Source organism: Lepisma saccharinum, chromosome 20, assembly GCF_977018435.1.
Source record: "Lepisma saccharinum chromosome 20, izLepSacc3.1, whole genome shotgun sequence".
NCBI lineage: Eukaryota > Metazoa > Arthropoda > Insecta > Zygentoma > Lepismatidae > Lepisma > Lepisma saccharinum.
The window spans coordinates 23,116,257-23,132,183 of NC_139248.1; the positions used below are offsets into that span (position 1 = coordinate 23,116,257).

Genomic DNA, 15,927 nt, shown 5'->3' on the forward strand with positions numbered 1-15,927 from the left:
TCTTGCAATGAATATTGATGGGTGACACTGGTACCCCATGTGCCTAATAGAGGGTTAAGGAGAAGAGGGATAATTTCCCTAGGTCTTTCTCGATGGGGCAGCTGCCGATCACTGTTGCCAACTTCGATCTTTTGGAGCCATATCTGGCTCTTTCGTGCACTCGTTTGGCTGTGAACTGTGGCACCCACCCTCTGCCCCACCATGATGCCACCACTGGCTCCGGCCCATAAAGACCAACCTTTGCCATGAGTGTACATTTTGCATGTGACGTGATATTTATATATATAGGTTTCCACTTGCAACATGGATAGAAATTCACACTCTCTTGCATATTTTTTTAAATAGCAGTGCCCAATCTGACGATATTGAAATAAATGCACAACTGGTGCGTAATTGTCCCTCCTCGCCTTAAGACAAAGATGTATCATTATCCTATCATCTAGTTCATCAATTCTTGTTACCAATATTAATCCAAGAAGTAGAAAAGTGACTTAATATACAAATGAAATATGCTTACTTAAGCATGTACCTGTAAGAGGAATATGTAAGCATGTTTCATGTGTGTGTTAATATCTGACTGTCTAAAGTCTCATAACATGAATAAGAAGATAATGTAATCATGGTTACATATGCTTGTTTTATATATGTACTACCTTATTGCCCAGCATTGCCCGGGTATTTATTTATCCCAATCTTCTATTAGACGGGAATATAATGAATTCTAACTATAGTGTAAAATGAACTTGGGAGTTGAAAGGCATTTGGAGTGTCACTATTCATCTCAGTGGCCCTGAAAACTATGGATTCCACACTAATATCGGTCGTTTTACATGTCACCCCTTCCCACCCCCACCCCTAGGGGTGCCAGGGGTGTCTTGGAGTTGAACGGCATTGGGAGTGTCACTATTTATCTTAGCTACCCCGACAACTATGGATTCCACACTAATATCGGTCATTTTCGATTATTTTTACATGTCACCCCCTTCCCACCCCCACCCCTAGGGGTGCCAGGGGTGTCTTGGAGTTGAACGGCATTGGGAGTGTCACTATTCATCTTAGCTACCTCGACAACAATGGATTCCACACTAATATCGGTCATTTTCGATTATTTTTACATGTCACCCCCTTCCCACCCACACCCCTAGGGGTGCCAGGGGTGTCTTGGAGTTGAACGGCATTGGGAGTGTCACTATTCATCTTAGCTACCCCGACAACTATGGATTCCACACTAATATCGGTCGTTTTCGATTATTTTTACATGTCACCCCCTTCCCCTAGTGGTGTCTTACCCACACGGTTATTTCTTTCCAGATTGTAAGTCATATGTGTACCAAGTTTGGCCATCGTGAATGACACCAATTAGCTTAGAGACTCAACTATGGATTCGACACTAATATCGGTCATTTTTGACATTTTATTTTCACCCTCTCTCACCCCCCATCCCGATAGGTGATGAACTTGGAGTTGAACGGTATTGGGAGTGTCACTATTCATCTTAGCGGCCCCGAAAACTATTTATTCCACACTAATATCGGTCATTTTCGATTATTTTAAATGTCACCCCTCCTACCCCCGACCCCTATGGGTGCTAGAGGTGTCTTAACCCTACAGTATTTTTTTCAGATTGTAAGTAATACGTGTACCAAGTTTGTTTGAAATCGCTCCAGGTGTTCGAGAGTTATGCCAGAACAAACAAACACACACATATACACACATACATCCATTTACATACAGGGTGATTCTAAAGGTAGGGTACAAACGAAAACCACAGATACCTCACATGAAATAGAGACGAAAGTGCCCCTTCCACTTTGCCAAGAGATGACTCCGTGAGGAGCTAGACAACGCCGAAAACGTGTGAAAATGAACTTCACACTCCTGTACAGCCAGTACCAGTGAAGATAGAAAGGCAGAACAAAGGAAGTCAAAAGGAACACCAAAGTGGCCCATCCGAAAAACACCAAGCGTCAGCTGCGCAATGCATGCGCATAGGGTTCCACAAAGGAAATAGAAGTGTCCCGTAAGACAAGTGAAGGGAAAGGGTAGCGATCGACAACGGTAGGGACAAAAGAAGCAATGAAGCATTAAGTAATGATTGCACAGCGGGAAACAAACACCATGTGACACTCGACAGGCAACAGATGCGTACATGGTTTAGGGCAGAAATGGCGACGCTGGCGGTGCAGTGCATGTGGAGTTCCTAAACACAGTGGGGAGACACCGCAGCAAGAACAAAGCACGGTGCAACAAAAGAGAAAGAGGACCATACGGGAAATGGTACCTGCCAAGAGACAACAAACGTCGGTCGATACCCTTTCCCTTCACTCGTCTTGCGGGACACTCCTATTTCCTTTGTGGAACCCCATGCGCATGCGTTGCGCAGCTGACGCCTGGTGTTTTTATGATGGGCGACTTTGGTGTTCCTTTTGACTTCTTTTGTTTCGCCTTTCTATCTTCACTGGTACTGGCTGTACAGGGGTGTGAAGTTCATTTTCACACGTTTTCGGCGTTGTCTAGCTCCTCACGGAGGCATCTCCCGGCAACGTGGAAGGGGCACTTTCGTCTCTATTTCATGTGAGGTATCTGTGGTTTTCGTTTGTACCCTACCTTTAGAATCACCCTGTATATACGGTATATAGAAGATATAGTGACATATTCTGCTGTTTTGTTATTTTTATAAATATGAAGTTACGATTCATACACTATGGTGTTGTGAATTAAACCTTGATCGAGAATGCATCTGTGGTGCTGTAGTCAAAGGAGAAAGCAAATGATTGTGCACTTTAGTTCACGTGTCTGCCAGGCTGTTCTTATCTGGGTTAACCTGTAAATGTTTAATACACAGTTACTTTTTTCAATGCACAACCAATTGGAATCAGTTGGTGACATGCATTAATTACTAGTCCCAAACCAAAGGTGGCAGTGTTGGGAAAGGGGCTTGACACCAGAACAGTTTTTCATTCATAGTGAAGTTATTTCATGAAATATATTTTTTGATAATTTCTGACATTTAATATAGATGATGCACACAACAATTAATAGAAAACTCATTGTTGATATTGTCATTGATAGACATAGTAGAGAACACTGACTATTTACTGCTGAAAGCCAATACTGCTTCAACAAAATTCAACAGTCAAGTTTATGTGTGTGGAATGATCCTGTAAAGGATGTCTGTTTCAAAATAGTACCGCTTTAAACTGTAGGTCCAGCACAGATTAGCCTTTCTGTGCATAAAGTGGACTCAAAATAACAATTTCATTCAATTTGAATTCAGAATCTTTTGTGGAAAGATCATGAGTAGACTCCTCGATGTGCTGAGCCACCAAAGGCAGCATAATTTTAGCTGTCAATCAGAACTTTTAATGGGAGATCTGAACTTGGGATAACTAATTTTGAGTCTTAATTCACTGGTAACGTACAGCCAATGGAAAAAGGCCCATTTCCATGACGATTTATTCTATTTTTCACAACTTGGGTTCAAGAATTGAACAAAAAGCACAAACTGAGAACAATCCAGCTAAAGTACAATTCCATCCCCTAAAAAGAAATTTGAAAATAGCTATAGACAATTTACCCACTGTTATCTTTGCATCTAAGTATTCACAGGTAGAGGTAGTACACCACACCTGTGAAATATAATCTTCAGGTGATACTTGGCATGTGCAGCATGTCACATGTTAAGTTGCAAAATGTTGCTTTTGTTTCTTAAGGTTACTTTTAGACTGAAAAGTCATTTGGAAGCCACTTAAGCATGTCACTTAAGATTCAACACTCCTTTTAGATAGAGGGAAAATAATAATTAAAGTTGCAAGTTATTTATTAAGAATCAGAAATACATATGCGAAAGGAATATCTGTTTACTGATTATTCGAAAGTGTTACATTTTCAGTCACATTACTGAAGAGCAAAGATTTATATAATTATATTATATTTATCAAACTTTATTGTATAGAAGATATTCATATTTACACATGATTATTCAATCTTCACTGATGAAATGCGGTGATAGAGTAGCACTGTACTAATTATTCATCTAGATCTGCATGACCTGCATAAAATTTTGATTAACTTAGATTTTCACACTTCTCTTAGTTACTTTAATTATATTAACTAAATATTATTAACTTATAAGTTTATAATACAATATTAATATTTTTTTCAAATACAAAATGTTTAATATTTTCAAAACCTTTGTGATTTTTACTGACATCTAGCATGTATCTTCTGATCACACTTGACTAGATATCAACTTTCATAAGATTTAAAAAAAAAACTATTTCGGCACTCAAGGCAAACTGAACATTTCTATTAACTAATCATTTGTATTAAAATGATAATGGTGATGAAATACATTTGTTATAAATTGTTATGTAAGAATAAGTAAAGTGTGATTTGACTAATTAGGTAATGAAATTATGTCATCACTTCTAATTAATTTTTGAATTGGTTGCTAAACCAGCAACATGCCTTTGGGGAGGAGAGGGGGATTAAATCCACTACAAATACTTCTCGAATCATGCCTTTGAATATTTTATGTATATTTGATTTACAAGATCCAGTCAAATCATGTTAATTTTCATATGTTTCAAGCATTGTGGAGTGTATTTCAAGTGTTCTGTATGATAACAGAATGATTTGTATTAACTATATATTCCTCTTAATTGCATATTTATTTAAGCATTTCTTTTTCTTTCAAGTAGTATTTATAGTGTACATATATACAAGTTATTATAAGCAAACCTTGACCACAGTTGTGTTTTGAACAATTTTCATGTAATATAAAGTTTTGCTACATTCAGAATACAAAATAGGCATAAAGAATGAAAACATCCATTCATGAAAACAGAAAAATTACCTTTTGTGTTTATTGTAATAAAACACATATATGAACGTTTCTGGCACATATTACCATAGGCTATATAATTTAACATGCTAAAGGTTAATTCACACATAACATATAAAATGTCTTATTTTCTCATGTATTGAGAAAAGTAGGCAAAGTTGTATTACCAATATTGCCATTGAATATATTGAAACTTGATATAAATTTATCAAAGCTGTTGACACTATCACAAACGGCACACACACACAATATTCTTCAAGTCTACCAAAATGCATTAACTGCATATGTGCACCAAGATGACACGATTCATGATATTGGGAAACGCAACCAGTAAGTGACATCCAAGGGACACTTCTGGGCTGTAACAACCCCATTGACTGTCAATGAGATTGTTACAACCCAGAAGTGTCCGTGATTGTACAAGCAATTATGCAGCCCGTTGTCCTACTCTGGAATGAACGATTGCATTCATTTTTAAAGGTTTGTTTCAAGGTGGCAAGTGTTGCCTGTTGCTTTAGTGTGAAATTTCCCTGATTTGACAAGCTTGAGAATTAACTTTGAACCTGTTTAAAATACATCTCGGTGTTTTATCGCCTGAGAATAATTCTGATACAGTTGATGTATTATGTAAAAAGAAAGATAATATGTACCAGAAATATGAAAAAAAATTAACGTGATTTATGTGTGTTTTATTACAATAAATATGAAGGCAAATGGCATTATATATGAATTATTACAGGTTGTATACTTCAAGAATGCCATCTATTTATTTCCAAGAGAAAGTTCCTTTGTTACTTTGCAACTGAGAAACATGCAAAAGATGTTACAATTCCTAGTAGAATAGTTACAACCAGTGTCTGTTGTTTGCAACATGGTGGCGAGGAGCTAGTAGTACCAGTAGAGGGAGTAGTAGCATCACTTGTAACTTCAGATGCACTAGAATCGCTTGGGCCCCCAGAAGATGTGGTAGTAGTATTACTTGGGCCTTCAGAAGATGTGGTAGTAGGGCCACTTGGTTCTTCAGATGTGGTGGTAGAGCTACTTGGGCCTCCAGATGTGGTAGTAGTATCGCTTGGGCCTCCAGATGATGTGGTAGTAGTATTACTTGGGCCTTCAGAAGATGTTGAAGGGTTAACAGTACTGGTAGTAGGTGGTTCATATGCTTCTTTCTCAAGCCATTCATGAATTGCATCATGGTGATTGACCTTCCATTTGATATTATTCTGAACTTTCTCTATTGCTTGCTTCCTTGCTGTTACACCAGCTCCTGCATTTGGGTACTTCTCGAAAAATTGCAACATCTAAAAAAAAATATTAAAAAAATCAATCCATACTTTTAAATACATAATGCAATGAATAATCAAGACTGCCCGTAGCTGATCTCTGAGGTGGAGTGGTTAACATAGCATGATGCTATGATGCTAGTGGTCCTGAGTTTGAATCCCAGCCTGTGGATGGGTGTTCTTTGAGAGTGTCCCTTCATCAATTTTCATCATATCATCACTCATCCTCATCGTGATTAGCCAAAAGTTTTAGAAAGGTGATGCTAAATAACAAATTCAATTAAATTAAATCAAAGATTGTATGTACTGAAAAAGGAAAGGAAATGCAAATTATATCTGTAAGTTTATACTACTACTACCACCACTAATAATAATAATAACAACAACTTTGAATTTCAAATGCACCAAAATAAAAAAATCTACTTTGTAAGACCTTAAAAAGTGAGTGTATGTGACAATTGTGTTCTTTTTATTCATGACTACTGCTTTGAGCTTTTGTTCTGAAACTGGTAGATGTGTGCAATATAATGAAAGTGATAAAACCCAAGGGAAGTTATGAACAATACTTTCTTCTCTTCTTGTTCAACATTTCCTGACTATCTTCACGAACTTCAAAAAGCACAAGTTTAAAACTTAAAGGGTTACTTGTCCAGATGTATCAGCAGGGAGCAGGATGTCGATGATTTGAGGGGTCAGGATTTAAATTTTAACCTATGTTTATATTCTCTACTTAATTGTTTATGTTGTAAAGTTTCAGAGAACATCATTCTGACGACCAAAACTGTGAATAATGATAGAAGAAAATACCATCTTAAGTACGTGGACAATGCAGACATTTACAAAGAACTTTGAATTAGTTGGTGTTTTAAGTCCACTAATTGGGACTGGATCCACAGTTTAAAGTGGTACCTGAACAGGGTGCGAAATCATTTTAGACTGGTGGGGGGAGAAATACATTAATCTACAAACCCCCTCCCCTTCCCCCATATACGATATATATATATATATATATATATATATTTATAATGTTATTAAAAGTACAAAAAAATTACTAAATTAAAATATATATATTATTATTAATTACACAAAATATTGTCACTTTTATATATATTAGATATTATAAAGTAGCAAACTACTTCCTTTACTAACTGGTTAAAGATGTTAATAAATTATGAAATAGTTGGTAGTTTTATTATGTGTAAGTTTTTATTTAATTTTTGCTTTATGTTAATATACATCAATTAGATTTCATAGGTATTATTGTTTTGCATTCATGTTTTAGTTTCATTGTGTGTATTGATGTAGATTTGTTAATGATATCTTGAGAGAGAGAAGAAGCATTGAACACTCACAACTACACTAATTTGTGTATGTTTTCGATATTATTCTTAGTACAGTATATTTTAAATTAAAAGTAATTGCATATCTTTTGTTTGTTGTAACAAAAACTCTCCCCCCAGAAATTTTTGGTGGGGGGGATTTTTGAGGAATAGATTGTTGGTGGGGGAAATCCCCTCACCCTCCAGGATTTTGCACCCTGGATCCGAACCACTATGTGCCTCCACTAGCTATCGAACCTGGAGCCCCTTGATTACAAAGCAATGACGCTGCCACTGCGCCATCAGGGAGGCCATACAAAGAACTTTGATAAAAACTTCTGCATATTATTCTTAAGTGAGTTTCAGATCGAGGTGACTATGCTCTGTCCTGGGAATCTCTGGAGCCATCTAACGAAAACAAGTCTACGCAAGTGGTGACTCAAGAAGGCTCGACCATTGAACTCGTGAGAGGTGGAGTGAATGCAGCTACTAGCCGTTTGCAGAAGCTTGCACTGCTTTGCTCCACCAATTCGATTTTTCGGTTTTTCTTCCGTTATGCGCATCCTTGCTCCACGGATTCCACAGACAAAGCATAGCGTCATGTGAAAGAAGCCTGGATTCGATTGGTAAAATCCTCGAGTGACACACTACATGTGTCAAGTTGGTGTGAAATTTCCCTCAATCTTGATGCATTGTTTTTAATTGGATGCAAAATTTACATATGTATTGATGGACGTACAATTTAAGATTCACAAACAAGCTACTGAAAATAACTTTTTCATGTAAATTATTAATTAAAATCACCATAGAACTTACATCATCTAGCTTTTCCTGCGTAGAGAATGTCGAAGTAATTTGTGGAATAAGCCTGCCCAGATAACGATCATTGAGTGTGTATCTCTCGACCAGATTCTCCCATTCATCCCTAGAAGACAGAAAGTGTTCCTAGATATCAACAAAGTAGGCTCAAAACAATCCTCCAAGGTCTTGCAAGCTATTTGCAAGCTCATAAAATCTTATAATTTCATGACAGAAGTACTTCTTCAAAACATATTATAATAACTTTGCAACAGGATGAATAATAATATCTTGTTGGCCAGTACCAAAGATGAAAACATAAGATGGTAACATGAAGGTTCCAGGTTTAAGTCATAGCCTAGGCATAGGTGTTTGTGAGTAGTGTACCTCCATCAGTTTCATCTAATCATTATTCATTCTAATTGTCACAATTAGCCAATTTTTTCAGAAAAATTTTGTAAAATAACTACAAATTAAGCTGTTAACTTTAACACACACCAACAACACTATCTAACACAGGGTTTCTACTAGTCAAGAAAGTCAATAAAATCAACAGGTAGGTCAAGAAAGTCAAGAGAAAGCCAAGAAATTATACTTTTGGTCAAGAATTTTTGCTATTCTTTACAACACCATTAAGCCTTGTTTCCATGATATGAAAAACTCAATATGCTGACTAAGGCAGTAATTTATTTTATTATAAAACATAAACTAAACGTAACATTTCAACCTTCTAGCAAGGTCTTCATCAGACTCTGCACAAAGTACAAATGTAACAAGGTACAAAAACAGGACGATATATACATACACAAACATTACTCCCCTCCAGACTATTAGAAAGTTGTTCTGGAACATTCTAGCAGGTGGCTTTCCCTTGTCAACTGTACTTTCACCTAAAAGGCTAAACATATCGTGCGTACTGAAAGTCGTGATCAACATGTTACAAGAAGGAAGTAAACTGTACAAAAAAGAATCTAATATATGCCTGTTAAAGTACATACCTTTATTAGTCTTCAACATAATCACCATCTAAATCGACACATTTTTGCCAACGTTCTGGAAGTTTGAAAATTCCTCTGTTGAAGAACTCCTTTCGGGCACGTCTGAGTATTCTCCTAACGGCAAATTCCACTTCCTTGTTGGTGTCATATCTGTTTTCCCGCATATGTTCTTTCAGAAAAGAAAACAAGTGAAAGTCAGAAGGAGCCAGATCTGGACTGTAGGGAGGATGTCGAAGGAGTTCCCACCCAAATCTAGCAACTTCATCCCTTGTTAGCTGTGCTGTGTGCGGCTTGGCATTGTCGTGTTGGAGGATAACACTATCCCTGCCAGGACGTTTTTCACGAATAGCACATCGAAGTTTTCTCAAAGTGCGCACATAGTGAGCAGCATTGATTGTTTCCCCTGGAATGAGAAAGTCCATGAGAAGAACACCCTCCGAATCCCAGAAGACAGTTCCCATTACTTTGCCAGCTGATGACATTGTCCTCGGTTTCTTCTCTCTTGGTGATGTTTGATGTCGCCACTCCAGGCTTTGACGTTTACTTTCAGGCTCGTAGAGGTGGAAAATGGTTTCGTCTCCAGTAACCAAACACTTCAAGAAACCCTCGCCTCCATCCTCTGCTCGGTACCGCGCCAAAAGTTCCGTGCAAACATCTTTTCTGTTTCGTTTTTGTGCCGCATTCAAATCCCTTGGCACCCATCTGCAACACACTTTCCGGTAACCCACTACACCAATCATCTCCTGGATAGCACTGTGCCCTACTCCAACAATGTGTGAAAGTTCCCTAACCGAAACACGCCTGTTGCCCTGGATGATTTCCTGGACACGAGCCACGTTCCTGTTGTTCGAGACAGTGCGGCCTGTGCGAGGGAGATTACTGATGTCTGTGTTTCCACCTCTAAAATGTTTTATCCATCGCCTGATGCTACTGGCAGCCATACACTGATCACCATACACTTCCTGCAATCGGTGGTGGATATCTGATGCCGATGCACCTTCCTTCAACAGAAATTCAATTACTGAACTGGCGAAACGACGTGTCAAACGGAGCCATTACTCACTACTCGTTAATGCACATACATACTGCGCCGATCACCCCACTTTCAAGTCTATGTTGTCACAATAGATGGTTCTAACTGTCTTATACAGCACATCGCTCTACGTGAACATTTACGTCTGAAATAAAAAGTTGATCACGACTTTCAGTACGCACCAAGTATTTTCTTCCATCTAGAATGTGGTTGGTTGGACTCTTTATCTCACGCTCTTTTTCCTTCATTCTTCTTCCTTCTTCTCTCCTCTTTCTCTCTTGTCCTTTCCACTCTTTCTAATACGTTCTTCCATTCTTTGTTTCACTTCAGTCCCCCATTCGAGTTCATTGTGTCTTCTTCACCTTTCTTCTCTATTTCCTTGGCCTCCTTCCATTTTCTCACTAGCATTCTCTTCTCCCTTCTTTGCTATTCCTAAGAATGCAAACAAGAAAAAGGAAAACAGAGAAGAGGAAGGGATTATCTACGAAGTGAAATGTAAAGAATGTCAGAGTGTGTACATAGGAGAAACGAAAAAGAGGCTAAAAGACAGGTTGAAACAACATAGGGATGATGTACGACTTAAGAGAGAGAGAAATGCGATATTTAAACACACGAGAGACACAGGGCATGGCATAGAGTGGGATGAGGCTAAGCAGATAGGAAGGGAGAAGAGAATACTAGTGAGAAAATGGAAGGAGGCCAAGGAAATAGAGAAGAAAGGTGAAGAAGACACAATGAACGGGAATGGGTGACTGAAGTTAAACAAAGAATGGAAGAAGGCATTAGAAAGAGTGGAAAGGACAAGAGAGAAAGAGGAGAGAAGAAGGAAGAAGAATGAAGGAAAAAGAGCATGAGATAAATAGTCCAACCACATTCTATATGGAAGTAAATAAGTTTAGCCTTTTGGGTGAAAGTACAGTTGACAAGGGAAAGCCACCTGCTAAAATGTTCCAGAACAACTTTCTAATAGTCTGGAGGGGAGTAATTTTAGTGTATTTATATTGTCCTGTTTATGTATCTTCTTACATTTGTACTTGGTGCAGAGTCTGATGAAGACCTTGCTAGAAGGTTGAAACGTTACGTTTAGTTTATGTTTTATAATAAAATAAATTACTGCCTTAGTCAGCATATTGAGTTTTTCATATTCTTTACAGTATAGTGAACTTACATTGTTTTATACCTATACTTGGATTTGATGAAATTGAATATTTGGAAATCTAAAATTGAATTCAGTTGTGGTTAAGATTTGTTCACATTTGTTTCTTAACAATTATATTCCTGTATGTGTGAGGTTTTGTAAAAATATTAAATAAAGTAATGTTGGCATTCCCCCATCCAGGATGAAGTCTGAAGCATTAATTTTTACATGCATTAATAACTAAAGCAAGTCTAAGTCTCTTGTTTATGTACAACTTCAGCTTTCATCTTATCTGGCCTTGTAGGGATTTTTCATTGATTTAAATTTTAATTGTTGTTTTAAGTCCACTTTATACACAGATAGGCTAATTGGGACTGGACCTACAGTTTAAAGTGGGATTCGAACCACTGTGAATTGTGCACAAGGTACCAAACCTGGAACCCCTTGATTACAAGGCAATGACGTTACCACTATGCCATGAATAAAAATCTATTTTTCTTAATTTTGCAACTATATCTAAGTAGGAGGCGATTAACAAATGTTAAGAAAAAAGAAAAAGAAAGGTCAAGAAAAAGTTATGAAAAAGTCAAATTTTGGATTTGTATTTTGGTAGATACCCTGTAATTATACCCTGTATCAACTAACTGTAGACCAGGTGAACGAGAATAAGTCTCTGCGCAAGTAGTGAAGCAAGACTGCTCCACCAATGAACAGTGAGATAAACGGGATTGCATAATGGGCGACTGGAGTTACCCACTTTCCCTGCTTTGCTTAAGGCAGCGTTGCAAACTTTTGAAAATTATAATACCTTACGCACATGGCAAACAGATGGTATTTTTGTCTCCAGCTCCGTACGCTTGGTTTAAGAATTTATTAGGGCAATATTAGGGATAAAACAGCAAGTACAAATTTTGACAAGCTGTACATATAGCGAACGGACTAAGGTCTGGACCGTATATCCGTACGTGCCATGAAATTTCTGTGAAATGTACAGTCAGAACCATATGGTTGGCGATGCTGCACTTTCACCACTCAATTTCCCTCCTTCTCCTCTGCCGCTATGTGCAGCCCTGCTCCACAGTTAGCTGGGACAGAGTATAGGACAAAATATTACTAAAACATGATGAGATTGAGTTTTCCTCACATTTCATACAAAGATAACTTTGAAAATGTAAGAATTCAACTTGATTACTTATTCATTAAGTAGATGAAGATCTTGGTCTTTTGCATTAAAACTATAAATCGATCCACTATAGCACTGTGTCTGAATAGTCATCCACTGTTACTTTATTTTTTTTCAAGCTTTCATAATTGGTCACTTCATGTGGCAATCTGGGATTGGTTGCAGTAACCTGTAGCTACTAGTTTTCATCTTGTTAACTTACTTAACAAAGGTCCAAACAAGTTCTGTCCCATTTGGATTGGCAGAAATGTACTGCAAGACGCTGAAGAAATCCTGGGTTTTCACATTGTTTGGATCATAGGCCAACTCAATGTACCTGCGAAAAAAATATATTGATTATGATGAATTGCACATGGTTTCACATAACATGTTACAATTGTACAAAAAAAATAACAATCAAGAAGTTAATGTAATCCTTTTTTACCATGAAAAATAGTTTCAAACTTTTACTTATCCGCTGATAAGTCTTTAGAGGTTATGGTTTTGAATTAAACCTTAACACTTTGGTGGTCGCTCAGATCACAATGATCCACTCGCTTATTTTTGCATGCTACTGCTGTTTGGCAACACTGTTGATTTTGACTCCCAGTGCACCTTCCTTGAACAGTCCAGGAACTCTGATCGTTCATCATTTATTTGAAGAAGGTCCATTGTTGACTTGTTATAAACCTCATATTACAATGGAACACAATAATTTTTAAATATACATGCAAGTGCGTTTTTTCTAAAATTATGTTATAAATGTATGAAGTGGACATGTCTAGACTACAAGAAATCTTTTTGTGAATTTGGTGTAGAGAGATAATAATAAAAGTTAGATTCAAAGATACCCATCGAGCTCTATGGCAGAGTGCCTATTACAGTATGCTATGATACCAGGGGTTTCAGGTTTCAATCCTGACCTGGGCATTCTTTGTGAGTGTTCCTTCATCAATTTCAATGTATCACCACTCAGGCTCATCTCCAAAAGTGGCAGAAAAACAAAGTTAAATAAATAAAATCAATCAATCTAAGATACCCTGAGTATATTTTTGTTTGGTTTCATCACATACAACATTCAAGTGTAATTTACTAGATTTAGTATGTCCTTCCTCCTGTAATGCATTAAGTGAAGTTTATTGTTTACTGATTTGCTTTATTTAACTTCGCTTTTTGTGATACTTTTGACTAATTAACAAAGATGGGGATGAGTGATGATATGATGAAATTGATGAATTTACACTCACAAACATCCATGCCCAGGCCAGGATTCAAACCCAGGACCCCTGGCATCGTAGCACGATGTGCTAACGACTCTGCCACGGAGGGGCCATGTCGAATGAAGTAACTCATAATGTATTGTTAAGTGCACAAGAATACTTTGAAAAGAACATTCTCACTATAAACCCAGATAAATTTTGACCAATAATGGCTAAAAGTGATAATATTCGATCTATCACAATAGTGATCCGCACAGCCAAAGTTGAATATTCTTTCTGTGCAACCACTGCAGTGTTAAGATGCAAGTCCAATTTCAAGGTAATGGGACAAGAGACAAGCAACACTTGACACTTGTTTCTCTGCTCTGGTTTCAAGATCTCATCAGATGATCTCTCATCAGCGATCGCAGAAGACATCATGAATACATCAGTGTCTGAAAGGCAATGTCAGAAGCATGGATGGTAGAAATTTTTGTGAGAGGGTCAGCTCATTGAACCAAATAGTGTCAAACCCCATGTTACAAAAGTAATCATTTAGTTTTCCTGTTACTTTGTCATAATATAAAGTAACATTAAAGCAAATATTATGGTGCACTAAAAAACTGAGTCTCATCAACCTCGTGGACAGTGTCACATGGTTAGAATATGGGAAACAGATCATTCCTTTCATGCTTTTTAATGACCTTGATCATGGTCACAATCCATTAATGAAACAGCAGTCTTTCCATGTGAGTGAGAAGGTAATGAGCACTAAATTACGACTGAAATTGTTTATTAACACAATACGTTTATTTACATTTGTCAGTAATAAAAGAGACAGAGAGAGAGAGAAAGAGAGAGTAAACACTTACCACAAATAACAAGTTATTATGATATTTGCCATGAAAATGACACTGATTTAATAAAATATTGGAATTAAAAGTTGTTTTCCATTTATTGAGACCTCATTGTTTTCAAGGAAAAAGATTAGTTAACAATGCTCGCAGTCTTGGAGGTCAAGGGTGTTAAGTGAGTATTTCACAAACTTACTACCTAAGGTTCTTGTTTAAGAACTGGTTGACATCTCTTCATTCAGAGCATATATTGTTAAATTAGAATGCATGCCTTGCTTGTGATATGAGAGTGTAGCAAAACCGATAACAATACTCATATTCTTATCGATTCCCACCAACACCAATATCGATGTTTGAAAATTGTAAGAATTAGAAGTTGTTCAAAATATTGATTATTGTTAATAATAACCCATGGTGTAACAACATTGAGAGGTCAGTGCCTACTGCTAGCCTCACCAGTTACGGGGTGACATTTGGTCAGCACAATGAACACCCTGTTATTGTTGTAGGTTTCCTATGACAAGCTTACACCACTCATTTGTAGCTCCCCAATTTCCTCACGATGGTTGGTTGCCACTGGTTCCATACACAGGCCAAAATCTTAAGAAAAAAGTTGTTATGCTTCCCCTACACTGATCGCAAGCCCAACTGCTGGCTGACCTACATTTTGCTCTCCCGTTACAACATTGACAAGCATACGTCTGTTTTTGTCAGTTATTTATATTGGCTTAGTTTTAGTGTTTGGGTGTTTTGTGTACTAATTTTCTGTGCTTTGTGTACTATTTATCCAGCAATGGCACTGATCAACTCTCTCTCTCTCTCTCTCTCCCATTTTACAGTACGTTTGGCAACATGCTGTCTATCCGATGCTCATTTGTTTTGTCCAGTGAGGAACTTTTGGTGCCTTGTGACTCGAAAATGCCTGATGTCAGTTGAAGAGAATTCAACTGATCACTGATTTGTTGTTTCCCAGTTGCCAGTTGGAATTGAGAGCGCTATAGAAGACTTCGACCTGTGCGCATCCCCTGTAGCTGGAGCCCACGACCGCACGGCCACAGCGTGGGACATTGATTAACGTTAGTGGGTGAGTATTCTGCTGCAATTATAAGCATCAATTTACAATTTCAAAAACTGCACCAAAATGTAAAGGTGCTAGTTTGTAATCACAAAATAAATAATATTGGTACGAAAGCATTGGAAACTACGAATTTTCATAACTTTCAGGTTAATTAGATTCCATAATATTGTTGTGTGACAATTTGCAGTCAGCGCAAACAATGAAAATGCTAGAAAACTA

At 37.4% G+C, this 15,927-nt stretch overlaps 1 protein-coding gene across 1 annotated transcript in view; it reads right to left on the reverse strand.

The window, feature by feature from the left end:
- Positions 1-3,879: 3,879 nt before the first annotated feature.
- LOC146003784 (glutamyl aminopeptidase-like) overlaps positions 3,880-15,927 on the reverse strand; it is a 60,441-nt gene continuing 48,393 nt past the window's right edge. The window contains exons 23-25 of the mRNA XM_083142199.1: positions 12,801-12,914; positions 8,265-8,373; positions 3,880-6,147 (exon numbers count right to left, since the gene is read on the reverse strand). Coding sequence (XP_082998325.1) covers positions 5,638-6,147; positions 8,265-8,373; positions 12,801-12,914 — 733 coding nt within the window. The 3' untranslated portion in view covers positions 3,880-5,637. The remainder of the gene's footprint in view (positions 6,148-8,264; positions 8,374-12,800; positions 12,915-15,927) is intronic.